Here is a 23,303-nt window from a genome sequence, read left to right on the forward strand (position 1 = left end):
TCAGGGACGAGGAGCAGAGGGTGGTTGGATAGGGGTGGGAGTCCTGGGAGGGGCTGTCAGGGGGTGAGGGTGTGGATAGGGGTTGGGGCAGTCAGGGGACAGGGAGCAGGGGGGTGGATAGGGGGCGGGGATCCCGGGAGGAGGTGGTTAGGAGACAAGGAGCAGGGGGGAGGGTTGGATGGGTTGGGGATTCTGAGGGGAGCAGTCAAGGGGCGGGAAGTGGGAGGGGGTGGATAGGGGGCGGGGGTCAGACTGTTTGGGGATGCAAAGCCTTCCCTACCCGGCCTTCCATACAGTTGCGCAACCCCGAGGTGGCCCTCAGGCCAAAAAGTTTGCCCACCTCTGTTTTACCCAAATGAGTCCACAACAGCTGTTCCAGTGTGTTGTCGACCAGTTCACACGAACAACACAGTCTAATAATAAAGAATTTTCTTTTGTTTTTAAACCCACAGAAACGTAAGGCCTAAAATGACAATTTATGTCTGTCAAGAACCAGAGCAGAACAGGTCTCATCTGCACCAAAAACGAGAGAATGGAGATGGTAATCTGTGTGGTAAGTTTCCTGACCTCTGCTCCCATACGTGCTAGTCTGAGATGCGTTGGTTCTGAGCTCCACATATGACTGCTCCATGTCTGAAGAGTTAACAGTGGTTCACCCCAGCTGTAACTCTACTGAGTTGGCTTCAGCTCCACAAGGGCATGGAGCACAGACAGCATCCTGCCTGCCACAGGGATGCAACTTGTGCTGACTTGAGGGTTATTCAGGAAAGGCAGGTGATGTTTGCACTGCCACCCTCCCTTAAGGGAGCCATCAACACAGCGCAGCTTTAATTTCTGCCAGTGGCTCCACAATAGCCCCTCCAATGGAATGCCACGGAGGAGACCAATTGAATCTGCATCTTCTCCCAGCCGTCCTGGCCATGCCCTCTCTCAAGCTGGCCCTGCCCACTTCAGGGGTTCTCCTTGGCCCTCTTCAAGCCCTTTGATGGAAGGGAGATTATAGCCCCTTTTACCCTTTTTAAAAATCAACATTGTCAAACAATTTGTACCTGACCTACTGCAGTTATCACCTCGCATGTAAAATAGGAAGCAACTGATAACACCATATAGGGGATGATGACTTTTTAATGGCAACCATTGTACTTTAGTCAACTGTTTCAGTTAATAGAATTTGAAGAACAGATGCAAGACTCTTCCCTTCTGAGAATGGAACATGCGGAAATGCCAGAGGGTAGTGGGGCCCAGAGGATAGGTCACAGGATTGGGCATCAGGAGATCCAGGTTCTGTCTGGGTTCTGCTTTGAGATCTATGCCTGCAAAAAACTACATATGTGCTAGGCTTTTTTCTTGTTAATATAGAAACTCATTCATCTTCCTGTAGCTCAAACTAATTCTCTTTTAGATGTATCCAAAGTGCCAAAATGGGGTCAGCAGGACCACACGATTCTCTAAGAAAATCAACTAGCACTCATATAAAGGGTGTTTCATTTAGTGTCTGGCGATGTGTGGTTTTACTGGCAGTTTTTTTTGAGTCTTTCTGCAGGCAAACCTGGGCCAAAACTTATCTAGATTTTGCTTGCAATTCTTACATGCAGAGAAGTAAATATTAGCCATTTTGGGGCAGATCCTTAGCTGGTATAAATTGGCACTACTTCAAAGGCACTATGCTAACTTACACCAGCTCCAGATCTAGCGCTTGATCGTTTATATCCAGTTCATTCATTGAAGTCAAGCTTTTTGGTTGTATGTATAAAGGCTTGTTTCCCTTAATTATTGCAGTATATCATGCAGTCTTCTTGGAAGAGCTGACAACCCTGGAATTAATTGAGAAGATTGCAAACTTGTATAGCATTTCCCCACAGCAGATAAATCGGATCTATCGGCAAGGACCTACAGGGATCCATGTATTAGTGAGCAATGAGGTAAGGGGCTAAAGCAAACACATCTGGTATGAAGTATCAGAGTTCAAGACAGCTGCCTGACTTCCTTTTGTTATAGTTAGGCTGACCTTTAAAACTATGCAAGAGTCTCCAAGGGAACTAGTCAAGATTACTAAGCCTGAAAAATTTGTTTAACTATCACACTTGTCCAAGATATTTTTGAGTCTTAAATCAAAGAATTCAGCTATACAACCCTTAAGGAGAATTAAAAGGAAGTTCTCTCTTTTCGTGATATTTGCTGTAGCATGAAATATATCTTAATTCCAATGAATTAGTGAATTTCAGAAGTGGTAACTTTTTTGGGTACCGGATCTGAAACTCAGGCCCTTTAAGGTTGCCAGATCACTTGCCAGTCACTTAGCCAGTCACTTAGCCAATGGCTGCAGACATTGAGCCAAAGCCATTGCTTGCTAGGTGTATGTAACAATGTCCCTGAATTCTTGGCAGTTCCCTGCGTACACAAGCACTTCATTTGGTCTGTTCCGTTTTGCATGTTAATAGTGAATTGCCTCACTCTTCTTTCTTTCTCTAAACGACTTACTCTTTTCATGTGCCAGAATCACTTAAGGAGCTTCATTTAGATGGACTGGCACTACACCTGAAAGGAACATTGTTAAAGCAAATGAAGCAGAGAGTGGGACTCAAATGGGGCCTAAATTTAAGCCTGTAATGCTTACTCTGAAAGTCTCCTTGCCATTTCACCCTGATTAAATCAGAAACCTTCAGCGTTTAATAAGCATGAAGTGCTTTGAGGCAACCTGTGAGGGAGGGAATTGCCTCAACTACCTCTGGTGTGAGGGGCCTTAATTAAATACTTAAGTTACTTATTAACAATATCTATTACTTTATTTTTGGTCTTTTGTACTCTAGTGGCAGAGAGGCACAAGTGATGCAAAGGAGAGGCACTGAGTTAATGTACTTCATGCATCATTAGGTGCACACACACCAGTGCAGTGGAGTCTAATTTGGGGGCGAGGGAAGAGAGAGAGAGAGAGAGAGAGTAGGGGAGTTAACTTTAGCCTGAGGGGAACCAGAGGTGGAAAAGGAGCTTAGCATGAGAACTTCAAGAGAATGGAAGTGGAATTGCTCTGCTTGCCCTGGGGGTCAAGTTTAAACAGGTAGGGGCCAGATTTTCAAGTGCTCGGCACACAATGGGAGCTAAACTCTCAAAAGAGCTCAAAGTTAGCTCAAAGCCTTCCAAGCTCTGGGCCTCAGCTCCCCTTGTAACACTTTCAGCGAGTTTTCCAGAGGAGCTCATCACTCTGTGCCCAACCTGATCAGTTATTTGGGGATTTAAATGGAAGCTGGTCTTTTCTTTAAAATCTGTTTGCTTCTCATGAGTAACTAGCTCTGCTTAGGTTAGCTACTAACCATACCAGCAGAGATCTCACTCTTCTCTTTGAGTTTCTCATATGATTTTGGTCACAGTGTATGTGTATTGTTTCTTCCTCTCTGCAAGTAGACAGGCAAATTTTACTGTTATGAAGAATTTTTATTCTTGTTTTTTTTTCCCCCGGACATTCAGATGGTGCAAAACTTCCAGGATGAGTCTTGTTTTGTTATCGGCACATTAAAAGGTATGCTATTCTGATGCTACTTACTGTTTTATACTATTGCTTTCAGGGAAAGAATAGGGGGAAAAATTGAGAAATAGAAAGGTGGGAGATGGCAGATATAAATAACCAAAAGTTCTGTAAGTGTAACTTTGGTTTCCGTTGTTGGCCATGTAAATTTAAGTAATATGTAGCAAATAATCTGCAAAAAATGCATTGATTGACTAAAATATCTCTCATCCATGCTTAAATCCATATTCTGATAAGCCTAAACGTAACTGAGTGTAAAGTAATTATTCCTCTTAATGAAGGATTTTATTTTATGAAGAACCACTGTATCCTCCGAGATAAGAATCTGAAAGTGAATATACAGGTAAATGAATCCTCAGACTAGCTTCTTCATGAAGCATTTGAAGTCCTAAATCCCTTCTAAGCTATCTGGAAAGGGCTGACTTTTTTTCTGATTTGCATCTCCAGCATCAAGCAGAACTGGAGTGGTAGCTGAATGCATAAAAATAAATACTAGGGCCAAATTCTGCTCTCCCTTACACCAGTGCAAATCTGAAACTAAATTCTGCTCTGTTACACTGAATTTAGGTGGATTATAAAGCCACTGAATTCAAAGGCCCAAACCTCAATTGGTGTAAACCATCTTAGCTCCATGGAAGCCAATTTTCAGTAGATGAGGATCTGGCCCATATTCTCTGTCTATACTGGTGCCAATTTGGCATAAGCCCATTGACCTCACTAGTGTAAATAATCAGAATTTAGCCTTAATCTCCTATTAGAATCATTTTAAAAAATGCTTTTTGTTAGAACGTTCAGTATTAATCGTTATTAATCAGTTGTGGTAGCAGAGTGTAAGCTGCATTATAGGAAAGACCAGAATGTTACATTTCTTCATCTTCTTTATATAAAAAAAATTGCAATAATCTTTGCACTATTACAGCTGAAAGCAATGATGGCTACCACATCATTTTAAAATGACCACTCGGCCTAGCAGGACTGTAACAGCCTAAAACTACAATGCCTCACCAAGATTGCTGCAACCCAGACTGGAAACATGAAGATCCATTTGGATAAAGCGCTCCCATGAACTGCAAAATACCAGAGGTCTTAAGGAAAAAGAAACTTCGTAGACAAGTGGTTTTCTGAGAACAGAGATGAGAATATCTTCAGAGTCTGTGTATTTTTCTACCCCATCTCTCCTATTTAGGCTTTTAAGTTGTTGAGGGTCCTGCTTATTGCTCAGATACATCTGCCTTTTTCTAAAGGGAAATGCAAAATGAAAAGCAATTCTCATGGCTGGAACTGGTTTATCTACAGTGCCTTCTGAGTACTCTTGCATTCAGCACCAGTCTCATCTCAGATACAAGCTCTTATCCTCTTTCTAGGCAGAGGACTATGGGTTGGGATCCACAAACGGGTGTAGGTGTAACAACATTGAGGGTCATAGTGCCTAGAAAATCCCTGAAACAACTCCGCAAGCCACAAAGCCAATTTAGACACTTCGGCTCCCCGTACAATGAATGGGGAGAGAGAGGCACCTTTGACTGCGATCCACAAAGTCAACATGCTGCATGGAGGCACCTGTCTTGGCTAGTGATCCACAAACTGGAGGAACACAGGTGCTGGGCTGCTCGTGTGGGACCCAAAACATAACAGCTGGGGGTGGGGTTAGAGGAAGGGGAGGAAGACCTCCCTTGTCGTTAGCCTGGTGGATAGGGTACTCTCACAAGATGCGGGAGATCCCCAGTGCAAGTGCACCCCTGCCCCCACCTCCGCATCCTGAGGAGTAGAAATGTGGAAGATCCCTGTTCGAGATTCTCTCAGGTGAGGTCCCTATCCACCAGGCTATGGAATATTCTGAGGTGGTGTTCCCTCAGTTTCATAGAATCTCAGGGTTGGAAGGGACCTCAGGAGGTCATCTAGTCCAACCCCCTGCTCAAAGCAGGACCAAACCCAACTAAATCATCCCAGCCAGGGCTTTGTCAAGCCTGACCTTAAAAACCTCTAAGGAAGGAGATTCCACTACCTCCCTAGGTAACCCATTCCAGTGCTTCACCACCCTACTAGTGAAAAAGTTTTTCCTAATATCCAACCTAAACCTCCCCCTCTGCAACTTGAGACCATTACTCCTTGTTCTGTCATCTTCTACCACTGAGAACAGTCTAGATCCAGTTTCTCCTGTTGAAGTTGTTCCATTGCTTAATTAAAGTGGAATCTTTAGATGCCTAAGTCTGTTTTCTGCCCCAATTAATATTTAAGTATCTGCATGCATCCCATCCTGTGTTCCTATAACCAGTCAGTTATGGCTGTTTGTGATTCACACTGCATTGTTCCATCTTTCCTCTTAACCAACCAACCAACACTTTCCTCTTTCTCAGTGCTCCTGGTGAGCATTTTGTCCTGCTGTCTTCCCATTCAATTTGACAACACAGCAGATACTGGGCTAATTTCCATTTTTGGTACCCTGCTAAGCTTTCTCTAGACCTCTTCTCCATCTGCCCCCTCTCTTTTTTTCACTCAGCTGTAAGACCTGCTTTCAATATAAATATATAATTTTTTTGGTAGCTACATCTGTTCAACTGTTGTTACTAGAGGTGAATGTGTATTGTTCCATTTTAGCATGCTGCCCAGAAGGACTCCACATGGATGGAAAATAAGCACATACAATCCAATGATTTTTTTTTGTAGAATACAAATAAGGACAAATCAACTTGAGGCAAACAGTTCACACCATGTTATATTTTTTTTAGCTTGGAATAGCTTCAGTCAAGTGCATTGTTTTTTGAGAAAGTGCTTTTGAAGTGGTAGACTGACTTTAAATCTCTTGACAACTTAACTTGGGATATATTCCATTCAACAAAAGCTTTTGGTAACTAATACTTGCTGTAAACGTTAGGATTTAGTTGTGGTAGCTTCTGTTTTCTACATAAGCTATCTGCTGTAGCAAATGCAATCAAGTATCGGGGTAGCTGTGTCAGATTATGCAATCAGTTTATTTGAATCTAAGATCAGGTAAGGGGGCATTCAGAATACGTGCTCCTCGCAGACATCTGCTCTGTCATTCTTGCTTCCTGTTGGCATGCCTGTATCTACCAGTCTCCTTTTCATCTTTATGGGCCTGATCTGGCTCCCATTAATTTCAATTGAAGCTGGATCAGGTCCTTGTTGCATTTCACTCTTTTTGGTGGCTAATTAGGAGAGCTGATTGAAAATGAGAATTTCTTTCCTGTGGGCAATTGAGACTTTGCCATTTGTTTTTCTGCCCTGAGTTGGTCTGAACAGTTGAAAAACAAAATGTTTCACAGAATGAAAAGTTTTTGAAAAACAGCCGTTTTGGAAATGTTGAAACAAACGTTTCAAATTGGAAGTGTCAAAATGAGTTGTAGTTCAGGTGCCTCCTGCTCCACTTCTCCCCTGTGGGCTGGACTCCAGTTCCCATGATGCATTGTGTAGTAGTTTAGCCAGTGGGGGTGGAGTGGGAGGTGTGCGTGGTGGCATAGTGCATTATGGAAGATGTAATGTGGGCTGGATACAGAGGAAAATGGGGATACAGAGCACTCTGGCAGACTGATTAATTTCTAATAGACACACAACAATTATGATTTTTTTTCCAAATAAATAAAATGGGGGAGGGGAATCACCATTTTCCAATGGAAGGGTTTAACAGAAACTGCCTCTTCCTGCCCCCCTCAGCTCCCCCCCAAAGAAACAGTTACTACAGATATTTCCCAGCCCCCTCTGCTAATTAACATTTCAAATACAGGCCTCGCTTTTCCCCAATTGGCTGCTTTGTATGATGCACCGGCTGAAACTTTGTGCAGAAAGGTGGCCAAAACTCTGGTGGAATGAATTTTATTCAAATTGCAGCAGGGCACTTGGCTTGTGCCCCTTGTTTCCTGGGTGCAAGATCTGAGCCATGTAGTTCATCGTCTGCGTTCTCCACTCCTTTATATGGACCCCTTGATTAAGATGAAGTGTGAATCTGAGGCAGTGCCGCAGAACTTCTCTGGGCACCAGTCAGGGGGCTGGAATGTCTTTGATTTTGAAATGAAAAACACCCTTTCCTGGCGGGGGGGCAAGGGATGGAAAATTCCTTGCATAAGAGCTCCGCTGTGTGGCCAGCAGGCTATTGCTGCCTACTAGCAGCAGTGAGACCAAAGAGGGGAGAGCATAGGTAAGTCATTCATTTGCATGCTGAGGGTCATCCTAAACTCAGCTCTCATAGACACAACCATTCTCTGTGCCGTGCACTTGAGACTTTCCCCTGCTTGATAAGGGGGTTTAGGAACTTCTTAGAATTAAAGTCGGGTCTTGCTGGGATGTGGGATCCTAAGCTGTAGTTAAAGGTAGATATGACTTCAGCTAAGAATCTGGAGGTAAGGGATTAGAACCTACTCCTCTAACTCATCGGAAAGAGCCTGAGAATGCTTTACAATCAGATTGTTCTGGGGCTTGCAAAATCCCTTGCATTACAGTGTGTGAATGCTCGGAAATGAGTGGAGGCGGGAGGAAATGTGTGGTGTTCAGCTAGCGTTGCCAGAAAAGAAATCCAACTTAAAAGTCCCAGAGTTGCCTTGGAAATCTCAGCCAAAATGTTCATGAGCCACTGAAGCTTTAGACTTGTAAGTTCTGCTCTTCTGTATGTGCTTAATGTTATGCACGGACTTCAGTGGCACTACTTCACAGCATCAGGGCCTGTATTTGAAACTACTGTATTTAACTACCAGTTTAGGCACCTGGCAAGTTAGTACCCTACATCCTAAGACATTAAATGCATAAATAACAATGTCAAGAGTGACAGAGTCCTGTAGCACCTTATAGACTAACAGACGTATTGGAGCATAAGCTTTCATGGGTGAATACCCACTTCGTCAGATGCATGTGACGTCTATAAGGTGCCACAGGACTCTTTGTCACTTTTTACAGATCCAGACTAACACGGCTACCCCTCTGATACTTGAATGTCAAGAGTCTAACTGGGACCAAGAAATTTAGAGTTGATGGTTCCCGTTCTGTTCTTAACTTACATGTAGCTTCCCTAGTTTTAAAGCACATACTCTGTGTGTTGCGTTGTTAGTTTCCTCTTGATGAGTGGTGCACAACTTCCACTAATCATGGAGGTGTCAGGTAGCGATTCCATACTTCAGGCTGTGTTCTAAAATGGGGAAAACATTCTAGTTTTTATCTAAGAGTAGGTAGCTAATTGGTGTGAAGTTTCACACTGGGTTAATTTTTATTCTCTTAATAATTCTAAATTTAAAATTTGGGCTTTGCCTGCATTTTTTCCTCTGCCGTCCTATTTTATATTGTAGAACAATATCTCCTGAAAACATTGCCTACCTCCCTGAAAATAGTTGAGCAAACCTGAATAGTTTTGTTTTTTAAAAATTACTAATTGGACTTCTCATTTTCAGTAGAAATCCTACTGTCCTAAAGCTCTGGGACCACAGCAATGCATAAATACAACACTCTGAGCAGGAGATGGAGAGGCTTGGTTCTGAATTTTTTGGAAAACTTCACTCGTGTTTTTAGCGGGATCTTTTATAAAAACTAAATGTAATGCAGATTGGTTTATTACTCTGGTTTATTTTAAAAACAATTTCCCCATAAGTGTAGGAGATATGGTTACCAAGTAGTAAGAAATTCTGGTCAACTCCGCCCTGGTACTAGTTAGAGGTGTGATTATTATTATTATTATTATTTTATTTTAAAGCTGAAATACATATACGGGTACTACCCCAATGTGGATGCAGTTATACCAGTATAAAGGTGCCATACACCATTTTAGCTTTGTTCCTTTCTCATACAGGAATAAGCTATACTGGCATAAACACTCTTAAACCAGTACAATACTAGGGAGGAGTATATTGTTTTAATTGTATTCATATAGTTAGTGATAAAACTTTATGTATAGAAATGCCCTAACTTGTGAAGGAATAATTATAGTTCTACTGGGATTACACTGACTCAATGGGACGCTTGGGAGACTGCACTTGTGTAATGAAAACCTATCCGTACAAATCTGTGTAGGTGCATCCTGGCTATAATGGTGCATTTTAAGAATTTCCTGCTGCCCGATTTCAGGGCTACTGGGTTTTTTAGAACACCTACATAGACAGGTTATTTAATATAATATGTCCTAAAGGCCATATGGGAGTTTGCATTGACTAAAAAGATCATGCTGTATAATCCACAGACTGTGCTGTGATGGATGCATAGACCAAAAACCCTTATCAATACACTGCCAATGCATATAGGGACACTAGTCAGAGCAATATCTTTGGGTCAAATCTAGGAGCATGATGCAGGCAAACCTCCCACTGCAGTTATGGATGTTTTGCCTGAGTAAAGACCGAGCAAAGACTTCAGATTTTGTCCTCTTGGCTGTTCTGTATGTGTGTTAAATGTCTAAAGGAAGAAATCTCCACTATGCTCAGATTGCTTTGGAATAACCTAGTTTTAATCTATAGATTCCAAATCTGCTATAAAAGTGCCTAAATGTCTGAAACCTGTTATGATTTTGCCCTCTCTGATGTGCTTTTAAACCCGAACCAAAGCCCTGCTTCACTTAGGAGAATGAGATTTCTGTACTTTGCCTCTCTTCAGCTTTTCATCCAATAGAACTTTAGATTCCTGGAGGATCTAATGAAAACACACATTGTATCCTGAATGGTTGTGGAATCTGCAACAGTCACAATGCAATCTCTGGCTCAGAGCAGGATAGATGGGTGTGAATGAAAGCAATTTGACACCTCCCAGTGGGTTACAAGGCATGAACATATTCCCAAAACAGAGCCACAGCAACAGCTGAAATTATTTAATAAATCACCTTATCAACAGGAATACAGGAGTAAGTGTGTTGGGACAATTAGTGCCTAATTGGTGGTAGTTAGAGAAGTCTTGAAAGCACCTAAGTATGCATCTATTTAGCTTCTGGAGGAAAAGGTACAAATGTGCTGATTTGAATGAGTACCATCCTCTTCAAATGACAGTTGCTGTTAGTCAAAATGTAAACTCCACTTGCTTCCCCAGGTACCCACTCCTTGTTATGTTAATTGGCCAGAATTTAAACAGTCTGAGATGTCGCCTGATGCTTTTCAGACTTAGCTCTAGTTGTACTGAGTGGGATCTAACTGGATATAAAATCTCACGTTAAACACATTGATGAATATGTATGTTTGTTTGTTTTTTAAATCTATGGAGGGCAATTTCCTAATAATGTAATATATATACTGTACTGTGTATATTGACATGTATATGAGCTAGGTATTTGCTGTGTCCTTTGGCTTTAGTTGGCATTCTGCATTGTTTAATTTCTATTCACTGTAATGAACTCTGGTTGATCAAGCTTAGAGGCCCAACTGATCTCATTGAGTAGAAATTTAAAAGTATGTAATCATTGCTGTGGTTTGAATTAAGCTTGGTACGCTTGACGTTTGATGCGTTTCTATGGTATAAACACAGTGCCTTGGTAAAGACAACCATATTTTTACACTAATGCTGTTACTCTATTGTAGCTTCTGGAAGACAGAGTTAAATGCAGTTTAAAAAATAAATAAATAAATTGGGCAAAGCTTGGGAATAAAAGCTATTCCCTGAGTAGAACAACCACACAGCAACTATGGTAGCTTGATGATGTATTGCTTAAATGTTCTGTTGTAATTCCAACAATCCTCCAAAGGATGACAGTGCTAGGGGTTTAATTTGACTGTACTTTCAAAGAAATGCTTGCTCAGATTGTAATTATTTTCTTCCTCCTTCAGCTATGAAATGGTTAACTTTCTGCATAATAAGCCAATACTCCTTAATACTTTGCTTAGGTTATGATATTCTGTTCGACAGCACAATGTACTCCGAGTGGGGCAAAAGTTGTCTGCTGGGATTGGCATCTTTTATATGGATGCATATGAAAAGGCAGTCTTGGCGTATATATTTTAATACACCCGTCTGTTTAAAAATGGGTTAAGATGGTGCCTAATTTTCTGTGCATTTCAGATTTGTACCTTTTTTTGGTAATTCCCTACAATTTGTTCAGCTCTTTCCCCCTGCCCCCCCCAAAGGTTTTTCAGGTTTTTTTTTTAATGGCTTGTATTTCTCTAAATTTAAAGTAATCCTTTGTTTTCCCAGTTTGATTGGGGTAGGTGTTTTTCTTTCCAAGGGCTATTGGAATCCCTTCTCTTCACTGACAATGCAGCCATTGACCAGTTAGCCTATGTGATTAGCAAAGGGCGAATGGAGGTGGGTAGAATGGAGGCTGAGGCATACCAGTTGTGAGTAATACTGCCACACTTCTTGGTTTTTTTGTACGTGAAATAAAAAGCATATTTTGCACTGGCTATTGTACTGTTGTGCAGAAGAAAAGAAATCTGTATCTAGAATCTGTGCTCCAGTCAAAATGCAAATAAACTTGTTTGTAAGAAATGTTTTGTTTCTCATGAAATGTATTGTCCTTTAAACTTGGGTCGAGATGGATGGTCCTTTTTGCTGTAGAAGGATATCTTGTGGCACCATTAACAGACAGCACTATCAGTTTGCCAGGCAAAGGCCTAGATTCATCTCCCTGCCTGAGCTCAGCTCTGTGTAAGGACCAAAGGTTTGATCCTGCTACATGCTGATTGCTCTAGCCCTTCAGTGCTTTCCCTGAGCAGGACCAAAATGTTTGCAGGATTGAGCCTGGAAGGAGTGGGCAAAGTTGGGTTGGTTACCTTCGCTCTTCTGCTATGCTTAGGGTTGCTCCTAACTTCACCTGGCTGCCAAAAGTCCCTATGGCCCATTCCAGCAGCAGGGAATAACTGGGATATAGGAACACTGTGGGCCATGCCACCCTTCCCCTTCCTTTTCCCAGGAGCAACCACATGTCTTCTATGCTGGGGGCTCCTGCAGAAGGCAGTGGTGGTTGTGCAGAGTCAGCACATGATGAAGTGGGGTTTTTACCCACGAAAGCTTATGCCCTAATAAATCCCTTAGTCTCTAAGATGCCACCGGACTCGTTGTTGTTTTTGTGGGTACAGACTAACACGGCTACCCCTCTAATACTTGCATCAGGGGGACCTGAGAGTGGTTGGATGCCACCTTAAGTAGCTGAAGCCAGTGTCAAGAGGCCACATGGGACAGCCATTAGTTTGGTCCTGATGGCCTGGCTCTTTTCTCGCTAGACTATTTAATGCTGATGACTTAATGCTCTGTGTTTAAAATGCTGTAACTGAAAGGAGCATCAGGTACCAAATCCTTGGTTGCACCACCGAGTCCACCAGCTCCTATTCACTTAGTGAGCTCTAATCTGCAGTAGAGTGTGGGCCTGCACCCTCCACTTTGGAGCTGTTTGAGCTCCATTGCGAGTTGGAGTAGCACATGCACAACCAAGTGACTGGGAGATGGGTGCCCAACGCAGCTCATGAACAGGAGCCACCTCCTGCAAAGTGCTGACTGTCCTCAGTCCATTAAAGATGAGAGGATTGAGGTCCTCCAGAACTGAACCTGAAGGTAGGGAGCTTAGAACCCCCCGCGAAGCGCCATCGCTATTTGTCAGAGTGCAGGTGTTGGAGAACCACAGTCATGTTAAACTACACTAGGACATTTTGGTTTGTTGCAAACAAAGTTATTTCGTGGGGGCAGGTCTACACTTAATGATACAGCGCTGCAGCTGCAGCGCTTCAGTGAAGACACTAATAGGCCAATGGGAGAGCTGCTCCCGTCAGTGTAGTTACTCCACCTCCTTGGGAGACAGTAGCTATGTTGACGGGAGAAGCTCTCCTGTCTAGACCAGTGGTTAGGTCGGTCTAACTGCATCACTTGGGGGTGGACTTTTCACACCCTTGAGCAATGTAGTTATACCGATGTAAGTTTATAGCATAGACCTGGCCAGGGAAATAAAGTGAGCATACAATGTAGCGAAATATTCACATCTAATCTGGGTTGAGGAGTGGGAAAATATATACCTCTTTCATGTAAAAATAATTACAAATACCAAAGTCTTTAACCTATCAGTGCTTTCAACCAGAGTGCACAACATTTGACTTCAGTTTTGTTAATCAATAGATGCAATGGCTTTTTCTCAGTCTTGAGAACCTATGTCCTAAAACAGGGGTAGGTAACCTATGGCACGGGTGCCAAAGGCGGCACGTGAGCTGATTTTCAGTGGCACTCACAGTGCCCAGGTCCTGGCCCCAGTCCGGGGGGCTCTGCATTTTAATTTAATTTTAAATGAAGCTTCTTAAACACTTTAAAAACCTTTTTACATACAATAATAGTTTAGTTATATATTACAGACTTATAGAAAGAGACCTTCTAAAAACGTTAATGTATTACCAGCACGCGAAACCTTAAATTAGAGTGAATAAATGAAGACTCGGCACAGCGCTTCTGAAAGGTTGCCGACCCCTGTCCTAAAAGATAAGAGTCCAGCAAAGAAAAAGCATTTGTTTCACTTGTAAAGCCATCTCTCATTTGACAGTTCTTATGTGGTGGAACATATTGAAGTGTTGGCAAGAGAGGAGAAACTGAAACTGATCTAGACTGTGTCTTTTAGTGTATACATTATGAGCTAAGCTGAGCCATGTCTCTAATAAATATGTATTTGCTGAGCTAACATTGAAACATGGATATATTAATAACAGGCAGTTAGAGAAAACTGTTCCTGAATTGGATACAAATAATACCTTTCACCAGCCCGAGGAGCAAGATCAAGGCAAAGAGAGAAGGAATCAAGGGGAAGGGGAGATCCTGATGAAGCATATCAATTATAATTCCTTGTAGAGTTCTGTTAATTAGATACTGCTTGGGATGCTGGTTACATTTCTTCAAAGGTTGTGGATTTCTGACGTCGGCAGACACTTCCAAGACTCGATGACTCATCTTGTCATGCAACATCCATGAGCAATTTCAATTTGTTCTTTTGACTTCCAGTTAGAAGTATTTGAATTACAAACCTAGGGCTGCGTGTGGATGGTGGCACAGAAAATGTTACACAAGGTTCCGTGATGGCAGCTTCTGAACTGAAAATGATAGGGCCCCAATTAGCTCTCTAAAGAGAATTGGAAATGGATGAATGTAACCAGTGCATTCTGAAATGGGAAGGAGAGGGTTGTCTACACTAGCCATCTTGTCCTTTAAAATTTCTCATTGACACTTTCCCTGAGTGCAACTCCAATGGAGTCAGCTGCTAGTCTGTGCATGGCTCCCACTGTTGCAAAGTTCGAGCCACTCAGAGCAGGGTTATGTAGCAGGAGCAGAGACTGCTGCACTGGTGGGGCCTAGCAAGGGCCACCTCTTCCTCCCAGCACCCTTCTGACCCCAGAACTGGGCAGGGGAGACCCCCCACAGGCACTTTGCAGGTGCTAGGATCCATGCAGGACTTCCCTTCCCCCCAGCCATCTCGGCTGCAGAGAGGAGCTGGCCAGAGACTCTACCTAGTATGACAGAAACAAGCCAAAGCTGGGAATTTCGGTCTGACCTTTGCACATCCCAGTCAAAACTGTAGAGAGTTCTCTGATTTTCTGTCCTGTGCAGGTTTGGCTATTCACTCCCTTCTCTTTCCCCTCCCTCACAGTCTCTTCATCTTAGCTTCCCTAAACATCTGCCCCAGTCCTCCTACCCTTTTCTCCCCTGCCTTGTCCCCTGTTCCCTTCTAACCCCCCACCCCCAAAATCGAGGACCTAACATGACTTTTGCTGCCACCACATTGTTCACTGTGTGTGTTGGACCCCCACCTCCGGGTGTGTCTTGTCTATTGAGGCAATACGGTTCCCTTGGTCTGTCTATCCATCTGTTGTCCCTTGTCTTCTGTGTAGATTGTCAGCTCTTTGGGCAGGGGCCAGCTCTTTGTTCTGAACACAGTGGGGTTCTGGTCCATGCCTACGGCTCCTAGGTGGCATGGTAATACTGTACAAATCATAATATCCCCAGCTGGATTGTCTGCAGGGATTGAACCCAGCACTTCTGCTTCCAAAAGCATAAGCCTCTATTGCCTCAACTAAAGGATGAGAACAACTTGCCCAGAAGCAGTTGCAGACTCACCAACCCCCGTCCATGACCTAGCCAGGAGTGAGTGAGCAAGAAACTCACTATGTAAGCGTAGGTTACACTAAGGCTACATCTCTACTACGCGCTAGGGGTGCAATTCGCCTGCTCATGGTTCCCCTACTCCCACTAGCTCTCACTGAGCTAGCGTGAGCATAAATAGCAGGGTAGCGGTGGCATGGCTGAGCTGTGCTGAGAACATACCCCACACCCCCAGTTTCAGGCACGTTTGTACTTGGCACGTCTCAGCAGTGCCTCTAGTGCCATTAGCACGGCTACCCTGCTATTTGTACTCACGTTAGTTCTCATTGACCAAGCGTGAGTCTATGTACACGAGCAGCGGAGTCTCAGCCCTGGCTTGTAGCGTAGACGTAGCCTGAGATGACATGGCAGCCTCTCTTGGCCAGTGCTCCCCCTGGTTCTATTACCAGTGGAGCTGCACTGAAGGTAATGGTGGTGAGAAACTATGAAAATGAAGTTTAGTGTAGCTGGGCTTTGGAGATATTTCCCCTCATTCTCTGTCCTGAACAGGTATGCAGTAGCATGTTCTCCAGTGGTGACTACATGACTACTGTTCTCCAGTGGTGACTACATGTTAGTGATGGATGAAATGATCCCTCCTTGCATAGATAAAGTCTGTAACATACTGTAGGAGCCTCATAAAGGTAAGGTATTGGCAGTAGTAACAAAGTATGGTACAAGGCAAGTATGGTTGGAGAACAGCCTAATTGGTCAAATGGAGCATGACCCACATTATTAAGGTGAGGGGTGCATGTCCCCAGGCTCAGCTGAGACCAGCATTTCACATCACCAAGTTGAAGTAAACCTATTTCTTTTCTGTGCTAAGACCAAAGCTCAGACCTGATGGGTTTAGTTAAAACCAAAGATGAATTCTTGATCCCTCTTTTAGCTAAATAAGGAGGATTTAGAACTAGGGTAAGAGTCAACTTTGGTAAGTCTGAAGTCTTTGCTAAATGACCCACAAGAACAGATTTAAAAAAACAAAGCAAAACAAAAACCCTCTGGAAATTCACCAGAAAACAATAGCTGTAATTGTGTTAAGTTGAAAACTGCCTTTCATGCGCGAGGCAAGCCAAGCACTGAGGTTAGAACTGCTTGGTCAAAGCATTGGACTAATCTCATTTAAATCCACAACAACAAGCAAACTATTTTTTAATTGACTTTTTCCATCGTATAAAACAATGTAGTCTTTCAGTTGAGATTACTGGCACAGTCATGGAAACCTCTCTCTCTCTCGCCAAGAGTAACAGCTTCCATAGATACTGGCAGAAGAAGGGTTATACCCTTCTTCTATTATTATAGATATTATGGTAGAGCCTAGGCAGCCTAATCAAATAAAGGTCTCACGGGGCTAGGTGCTGTACAAACATCAGAGGTGGGCTCTCCCCTCTGAAAACCTTACAATCTAAATAGGTAAGACATACAACAGGTGGGAGGAAGACAGTAGTAGTAGTAGCCTCATTTTACAGATTGGAAACTAAGCTATTGAGGATGTATCTAGCAAGGATGCCATGATATGGGGTTCAGTGCCAGCTTCACAAACCTGGGCATGGACTCATTTATATCCCCAACCATGGCATCCTCCCTTCTATTTTTAGTGAGCTAACTAGAGTACCATTAGTGGAGGTATGTTATGTGAGCTGCCATTCGCACTGCTGGCTGCAATGTGCCAAAACCACTGGAGGCCTGGTTTTCAAAAGTGCTGAGCATCTGCAGCTCCCAGCATGGATAGTCAGTGCTCAAGGCTCATTCCAGCACCTCAACCAAAAGACAGTGCTTCCTACTATTTTCTTACAAGCCTAATACAAGTCAAGCCAAGTGGCCGCAAATCTGATGCTATGTGCTGCAACTTCAATACACATTGTTTAAAGGACAAAAAAGAAACAAAACCCAGTTTGAAGGCCATCCTAAAGACTGATCATTAACAATGTGTTTCTCCTGACCTTTGCCTAAGGATGGGGGAAAAAATGGAAACCAGTAATAGGTAAAAGACAGGTCTAATACATTCAGGGTTGGACACTCCTGTGGACCAGCACAAAGGCTAGGCACCAATTATGGCTTTGTCTTTAAGGGGGGAACCGAAGTGGTCCTATGTCGTATGTTGGCTCTCGACACTTGGATGAATGACACCCTCAGAGTAAATGGCAGTGCACAAAACATTGCAATGAAAGAATTACAGAAAAATGGGCTTACTATTCACCCACGAAAGCTCATGCTCCAAAACGTCTATTAGTCTATAAGGTGCCACAAGAGTCTTTGCTGCTTTTACTAATCCTTATGATTTATATAGTGCTATTTAGCTGAAAATACAGTTAACCTCGGTTAACCATTATTATCCCAATTACACCAGTGTGGGAACTGCAGCATAGCGCAGCTAAACAAATTGCCCAAGAACATCATACTTCCTTTGAAAAGTTCTGTGCATTATACAAATGTATAGTATTTTTCCCACATGGTAAAAGAAAATGTCTGTCTTTGTCTTCCCAGATTTTTCCTGGCTATTCTGTTTTTGAAAGGAGAAGGATGAAATATGACATGAAAAGGAAGATTATAAAGAGCAGTCATGGGCTCAAGTCAGATGTTTAAAAATATGTATCTCCAGTCATGATGATTAAACAACAATATAGAATGATGGGAGAAAGTGAGTAACTGAGAAACCATTTTCTTATGGTTCAAGTTTAATTAAATAAGGAGGTTAAGAATGTGACCTTTTTGGTTGGAGTAACAACATGCTAGATGTGATTGCGCAAATGCAAAATTATGAAGCATTGCCATGTGAAAGAATTTTAAAGGTCACCTTGGGGAGTCATGACATCTCCCAGAATAAGCAATTTCTGGGCATTTAGTGCCAGCTTACGAATTAATTCATGTAATTCCAACAGGAAACATTTTAAAGTGGTATGAGGCTGTGGCAAATTTTAATTGTGATAGAATCAGAATTAAAGGTGAACCGAAGAGGCAAATAATCTGTGATCTCTTTTGTTTCTTCTTTATATTTTATAAGGAACACCTGGAAGGTTTATGTTTTGTTTTTAATTTACAGGATTTGGGCTTTTGTTTTTTACTGTGGGGCTTGCCTTCGTTAGAAAATTACAGTGAGTTAGAACGTGCCCTTGAAGAGTCACGTTAGCTAATGCAATGCTGATCACAACTTTGCAGTCAGGGTAGGTGGCTGGCTTTATGAGTTTAGACAAATGCCGAGGAATATCAGGAATGCCTAGTCTTGTCTTCCTTGTGTATGCATGTGGTCTCAGATGGAGAACCTAGAGGTGCAGAATCCTTAAACAGAATGTGTGGAGCTGTCAAAACTTTAATGAAGTGTTCTTTTCTTATAAGTGCTCAAAACACTGTGATCTAAAAGAGTGTAAAAATACACCAAAAACTAGCTGAAAATACTGGGTACAATTTTGCTCTAACTCCCCACAATTTTGTTATAACCTCACTGAATCCTATGATGTTGCAAAATCATGGGAGAATTTGGTCAATTGCTTTCAGTTATCCAAATTTTAGCTAAGGATATTGCCAAATCTTGTTTTCTGATAAACTACAGTCTAGTCTCCTTGAAATCAGTTTACCCATGCCCCATGAACCTTGCTTTTTAAAATCATGGCTCAAAGGTCTTCCTTCTTTTTCTCTGTTCCCCACAGCTACAAAGCAAAAGAATGACACCAGCCCCATATCAGAGGAGTAGCCGTGTTGGTCTGTAGCCACAAAAACAATGAGGAGTCCGGTGGCACCTTAAAGACTAACAGATTTATTTGGGCATAAGCTTTAATGGGTAAAAAACCCACTTCTTCGGATGCATAGCCCCATACACAGGACACCAGATTGAGAGGCAGGGGACCTAAGTTCTATTCATGGTCTGTTGGGTGACCTTAGGCACAGAGAGGTGAAAGGATTTGCCCATTTCCTCACAGAGCATGCCTACCTTAGTAGGTATGACAAACGATCAAAGGGTTCAGGTTCATCCTTGGTGCACAAGAGGAGACTGCTTTGAGATGACCTTCATCCAAAATAATTAAGAGGGTCTGAAAAAGTGGAGCAAGATTTGCAGTGAGTTACACCTCCTGATGTTTGAAGATCATGCCTTGGGTTCTGAAATGAACTCTCCCCACTGAAACAGGGAGTTTGTCTTCAACATGCGTAGTGCAATGTGGCTTTAGGGAAACAAGAAACACCAGAGAGTTAGGGCTTTTCACAAAGAAACGTAGGCAAGATGATGCTTAGTGTGACCCTGCCTAGCTTTTAGGTACCTAGAAAATCATCGAGATTATAGGAGTGGATGACAGGGGATCGATCACTCAATAATTGCCCTGTTCTGTTCATTTCCTCTGAAGTGTATGGTTCTGACCACAGCTGGAAGACAGGATACTGGGCTTGATGGACCATTGGTCTGACCATTCTTATGTTCTGATAGGTGCCTCAGAATGGGATTCATAAAAGCCACCATGCTAGGTGGCTCCCTGCCTAAGCTAGCCAATGGGAGATGCCAAGGCCTAAATTCTGCCCTTGCCCCTCTTGGATGCAAACACTTTCTCTTGAGGGGGAGAAGGGATTTGAACAGGGCGCTGCCACCTTTCAGGGGAGTGCCTTGGCCTGTGGGATATTCTGTTGTGGGGAAGCCCCCAGTCTCTCCTGCTGAAGTGGTTTCACTGTGAATAACTAATGAAGGAATCACTGGGGCAGAGAGAAAGAAGCAAGCGAGGTGGTTAGAGCACACACCAGGGAGACTCAGGAGCCAGTCCCCCCACTCCAGTGACTTTCAAAATGATTTATTCCCCGTGGAACAGCTTCAGAAGGAGAGACAGATGGCCGCTGGCGAGACCGAACAAGGGGTGGGAAAGGGGTGTGGTGATACTCTTTTCCAAGGTGTTCCTGTCAGGCTGAGGGCAGGAGAGGGGGATTATGTGCCAAGGCTCAGTTCCATTTTTCTCTCCCTCTCTTATTTTCTTTCCCACCTCTTCTCTCATTCTCCTTCCCTCTCTTTCCCCATCTCTCTTAATTCCTCCCTCTCTTTTACTTTCTCCTTCTCCTGGTTTTATTCCTCCCCCCCTTATTCTTTTCTCTTCCACTGTGAAAGCAAGGGGGGAGAAGCAGAGGGTGAGTAACAGGACAGAGGGGGAGAGCGGACAGGGTGAATAAGGAGGGAGTCTGTGGTGGGAGAGGCATTTGGAGACATAGATGGGACGAGGGAGCGAATAGGCGTGGGAGAGGCTGGGCTCATGCAAAAGGTGTCGTGCTTGAGCTCTGCAATTATTCAGCTGTAGGGCTGGTTGAAAAAAATCTCTCTCAAAATTTTTTTGGTGGGAAAGTGTCCAGTTGTCTAGAAAAATTTACATATTTGGCAGCAAATGTAAAACCCCAAATAGAGTATTTTGGTCTGTAAATCAAAATTTGTTAATTTCTGGCAGATACTAGATGAAATTTTCCGTTTTTGGCTTTTTAACAAAAAGTTAAAAAATTTTCCTGGGGAAAAGAGCCTCGTTTTCCAACCAGTTCTATTCAATTGTCTCACACAGAGAAAAATGGAGGGAACATTATGGCCAGGTTGTTCCATTTTCGGATGCCACCTCGTTGCCTCAGCAACCCTCCTACTATGAGCCCTCTCTCCAAGCTGTGGCCCCAAAGAGCCCCTCATCCCACTAGCCTCAATGACCCACCCCCTTTATTTTTGTCTATCCTTTTTCGATCTGCTAATAAAACTTTGGGGATTTTTTCCCCCACACGTATGTCTGCAGGGCAAGTAGTTTCCTATAGCTGTGGTTAGCTTTGGGCTCTGTGTTCAACTCCAAGAGCATGAGCTGGGAGATGTGATTCCCATCCTGTGTAGACGTTCCTGTGCTACCTCTGCTCAGGCTAGCACCTAAAAATAGCAGTGGGTCAGCAGTGACACAGGCAGCACTCAGGCTAGCTCAGAGGTGGCAAACTACGGCCCATGGGGCCACATCCGGCCCTCCAGACATTTTAATCTGGCCCTCGAGCTCTTGCTGGGAAGTAGGGTCTAGGGCTTGCCCCGCTCCGGCACTTCAGCCAGGGAGCGGGGTCGAGGTCTTGCCCCACGCCACACAGCTCCCAGAAGCAGCGGCATGTTCCCCCTCTTCGGCACCTACACATAGGGGCAGCCAGGGCTCCGCATGCTGTCCCCACCCCAAGTGCTGCCCCTGCAGCTCCCATTGGCCGGGGGTGGCGCCTGTGCACAGGGCAGTGTGCAGAGCCTCCTGGCCAGGCCTCCACGCAGGAGCCATGGGGGGGGACATGCTGCTGTTTCCAAGAGCTGCTTGAGGTAAGTGTCGCCCGGAGCCTTTCCCCCATCCCTCTCCCATGCCCCACCCTCCTGCCTCAGCCCTGATCCCCCTCCCGCCCTCTGAACCCCTTGGTCCCAGCCAGGACCACCCTTCTGCACCCCCAACTCCTCATCCCCCAACCCAGAGCCCATGCTCTCCTGCATCCCAAACCCCAATTTCATGAGCATTCTTGGGAAAGAATGATTCTGTGCTTAATTACAAGTGGCATTTGTTTTCCCCATCTTTGTTATTTTAGAAGCCTGAGACTTAACTGTGAAAGAAGGATGGGTCGGGGCTCCCTTTCCCCCCAGAACTGGAAGACTGTTTTAAGGGGAGGGAAAGGACTGGGAAGAGGGTTATGGAAAGTTTTATTTTCTTGGATTTACAACCGTGGTGCAGAGCAGTGGGAGGAGTAAATCATTCAAGGCTGGCTAAACCATTCCAATATTAGTTGGGGAAGGGAAGGCCTGGCCTTCTCATTCATTTTATGGCAGAGAATGCTGGGAAAGAGGAGGAGCCTGGTGCCTTTAAAATACCGACTTGTTCACTTCTCATGTAGAGAAGACAGTGCCAAAGCAGGAGGTGGCATATGCTTGATTTAAATTTAAATTTATTTAAATTTGATGGTGAGACGTCCTGGGAGGTAGAACTTGTGGGGAATGAACATGAGGCTCACCTACTTGGGGGTAGCTTTTGAACTTTAACTAGAGTGGGGTTTTTTGGGGGGGGGTATTCTTGAGTTGATATTACTTTGTACCTTGAGGGACTGGACTAGGTGCTGGTCTCTATTTTGTCTTTTTATGTAAAAAACCCAAAACAAATCCCAAACCCTTGTTGTTTTTTAAAAAAAATCTCTGTCCTTCCCAGCCTCCCCCTCCCATTTCCATAGGAGGCAGCAGTATCTTCACTCTCCAAGGGATTTACCATCACATCATGGGACCTTATCTTCTGCATCATGAAATAGGTTTAGGTCGGATGAGGAGAAGGAACCAGATGACATCGTTGTCTCCAGGACTATGTCCTGAACAACTCCTGAGATGAGAACATCTAAGGTTCCTGCTAATCTTTTCCTGGTGTGTCAATTTCCATCCTCTTCTTTCTCTTTCCTATCTCTCCTTTTGCCTTGTAGCTACTAAAAGTCTGGCTTAGCCAGTCTGGGCAAGTCTAACATTGTAAGACTTTGCCATGACTAGGCTTGCAAGCTAAAGATGATTCCCAAACAACCCAGTCTCAATAAAAACTGTACCTCTGCAAGATTGGCTAGAGGACAGTAATGGTAACCTAGCCAAATACTTTCAAGAGCCAACACAGTAAATACAGGGACCAGGAACGGCTGATAGAGTTGGGTGCTACCTATGTCCTTCCAGCAGCTGAGCTGCAAGGATCTCCTGCTGTTCTTGTCTCTGGATGACTTCTGATTCTTTGAGCTGCTAACTGTTGGTCATGAAATGGTATTGACAGGGTCTTGATGTGATACA

General features: G+C 43.6%; 1 protein-coding gene across 2 annotated transcripts in view; it reads left to right on the forward strand.

Moving 5' to 3' along the window:
- TFCP2L1 (transcription factor CP2 like 1) overlaps positions 1–5,377 on the forward strand; it is a 40,074-nt gene extending 34,697 nt beyond the window's left edge. For both annotated transcript variants that reach the window (XM_039495835.1, XM_039495834.1), the window contains 4 exons: positions 453–553; positions 1,780–1,922; positions 3,466–3,517; positions 4,443–5,377. In XM_039495835.1, coding sequence (XP_039351769.1) covers positions 453–553; positions 1,780–1,922; positions 3,466–3,517; positions 4,443–4,480 — 334 coding nt within the window. In that variant the 3' untranslated portion in view covers positions 4,481–5,377. The remainder of the gene's footprint in view (positions 1–452; positions 554–1,779; positions 1,923–3,465; positions 3,518–4,442) is intronic.
- Positions 5,378–23,303: the final 17,926 nt, after the last annotated feature.

The sequence above is a fragment of the Mauremys reevesii genome, linkage group 11 (genome assembly GCF_016161935.1).
Source record: "Mauremys reevesii isolate NIE-2019 linkage group 11, ASM1616193v1, whole genome shotgun sequence".
Classification (NCBI taxonomy): Eukaryota; Metazoa; Chordata; order Testudines; family Geoemydidae; genus Mauremys; species Mauremys reevesii.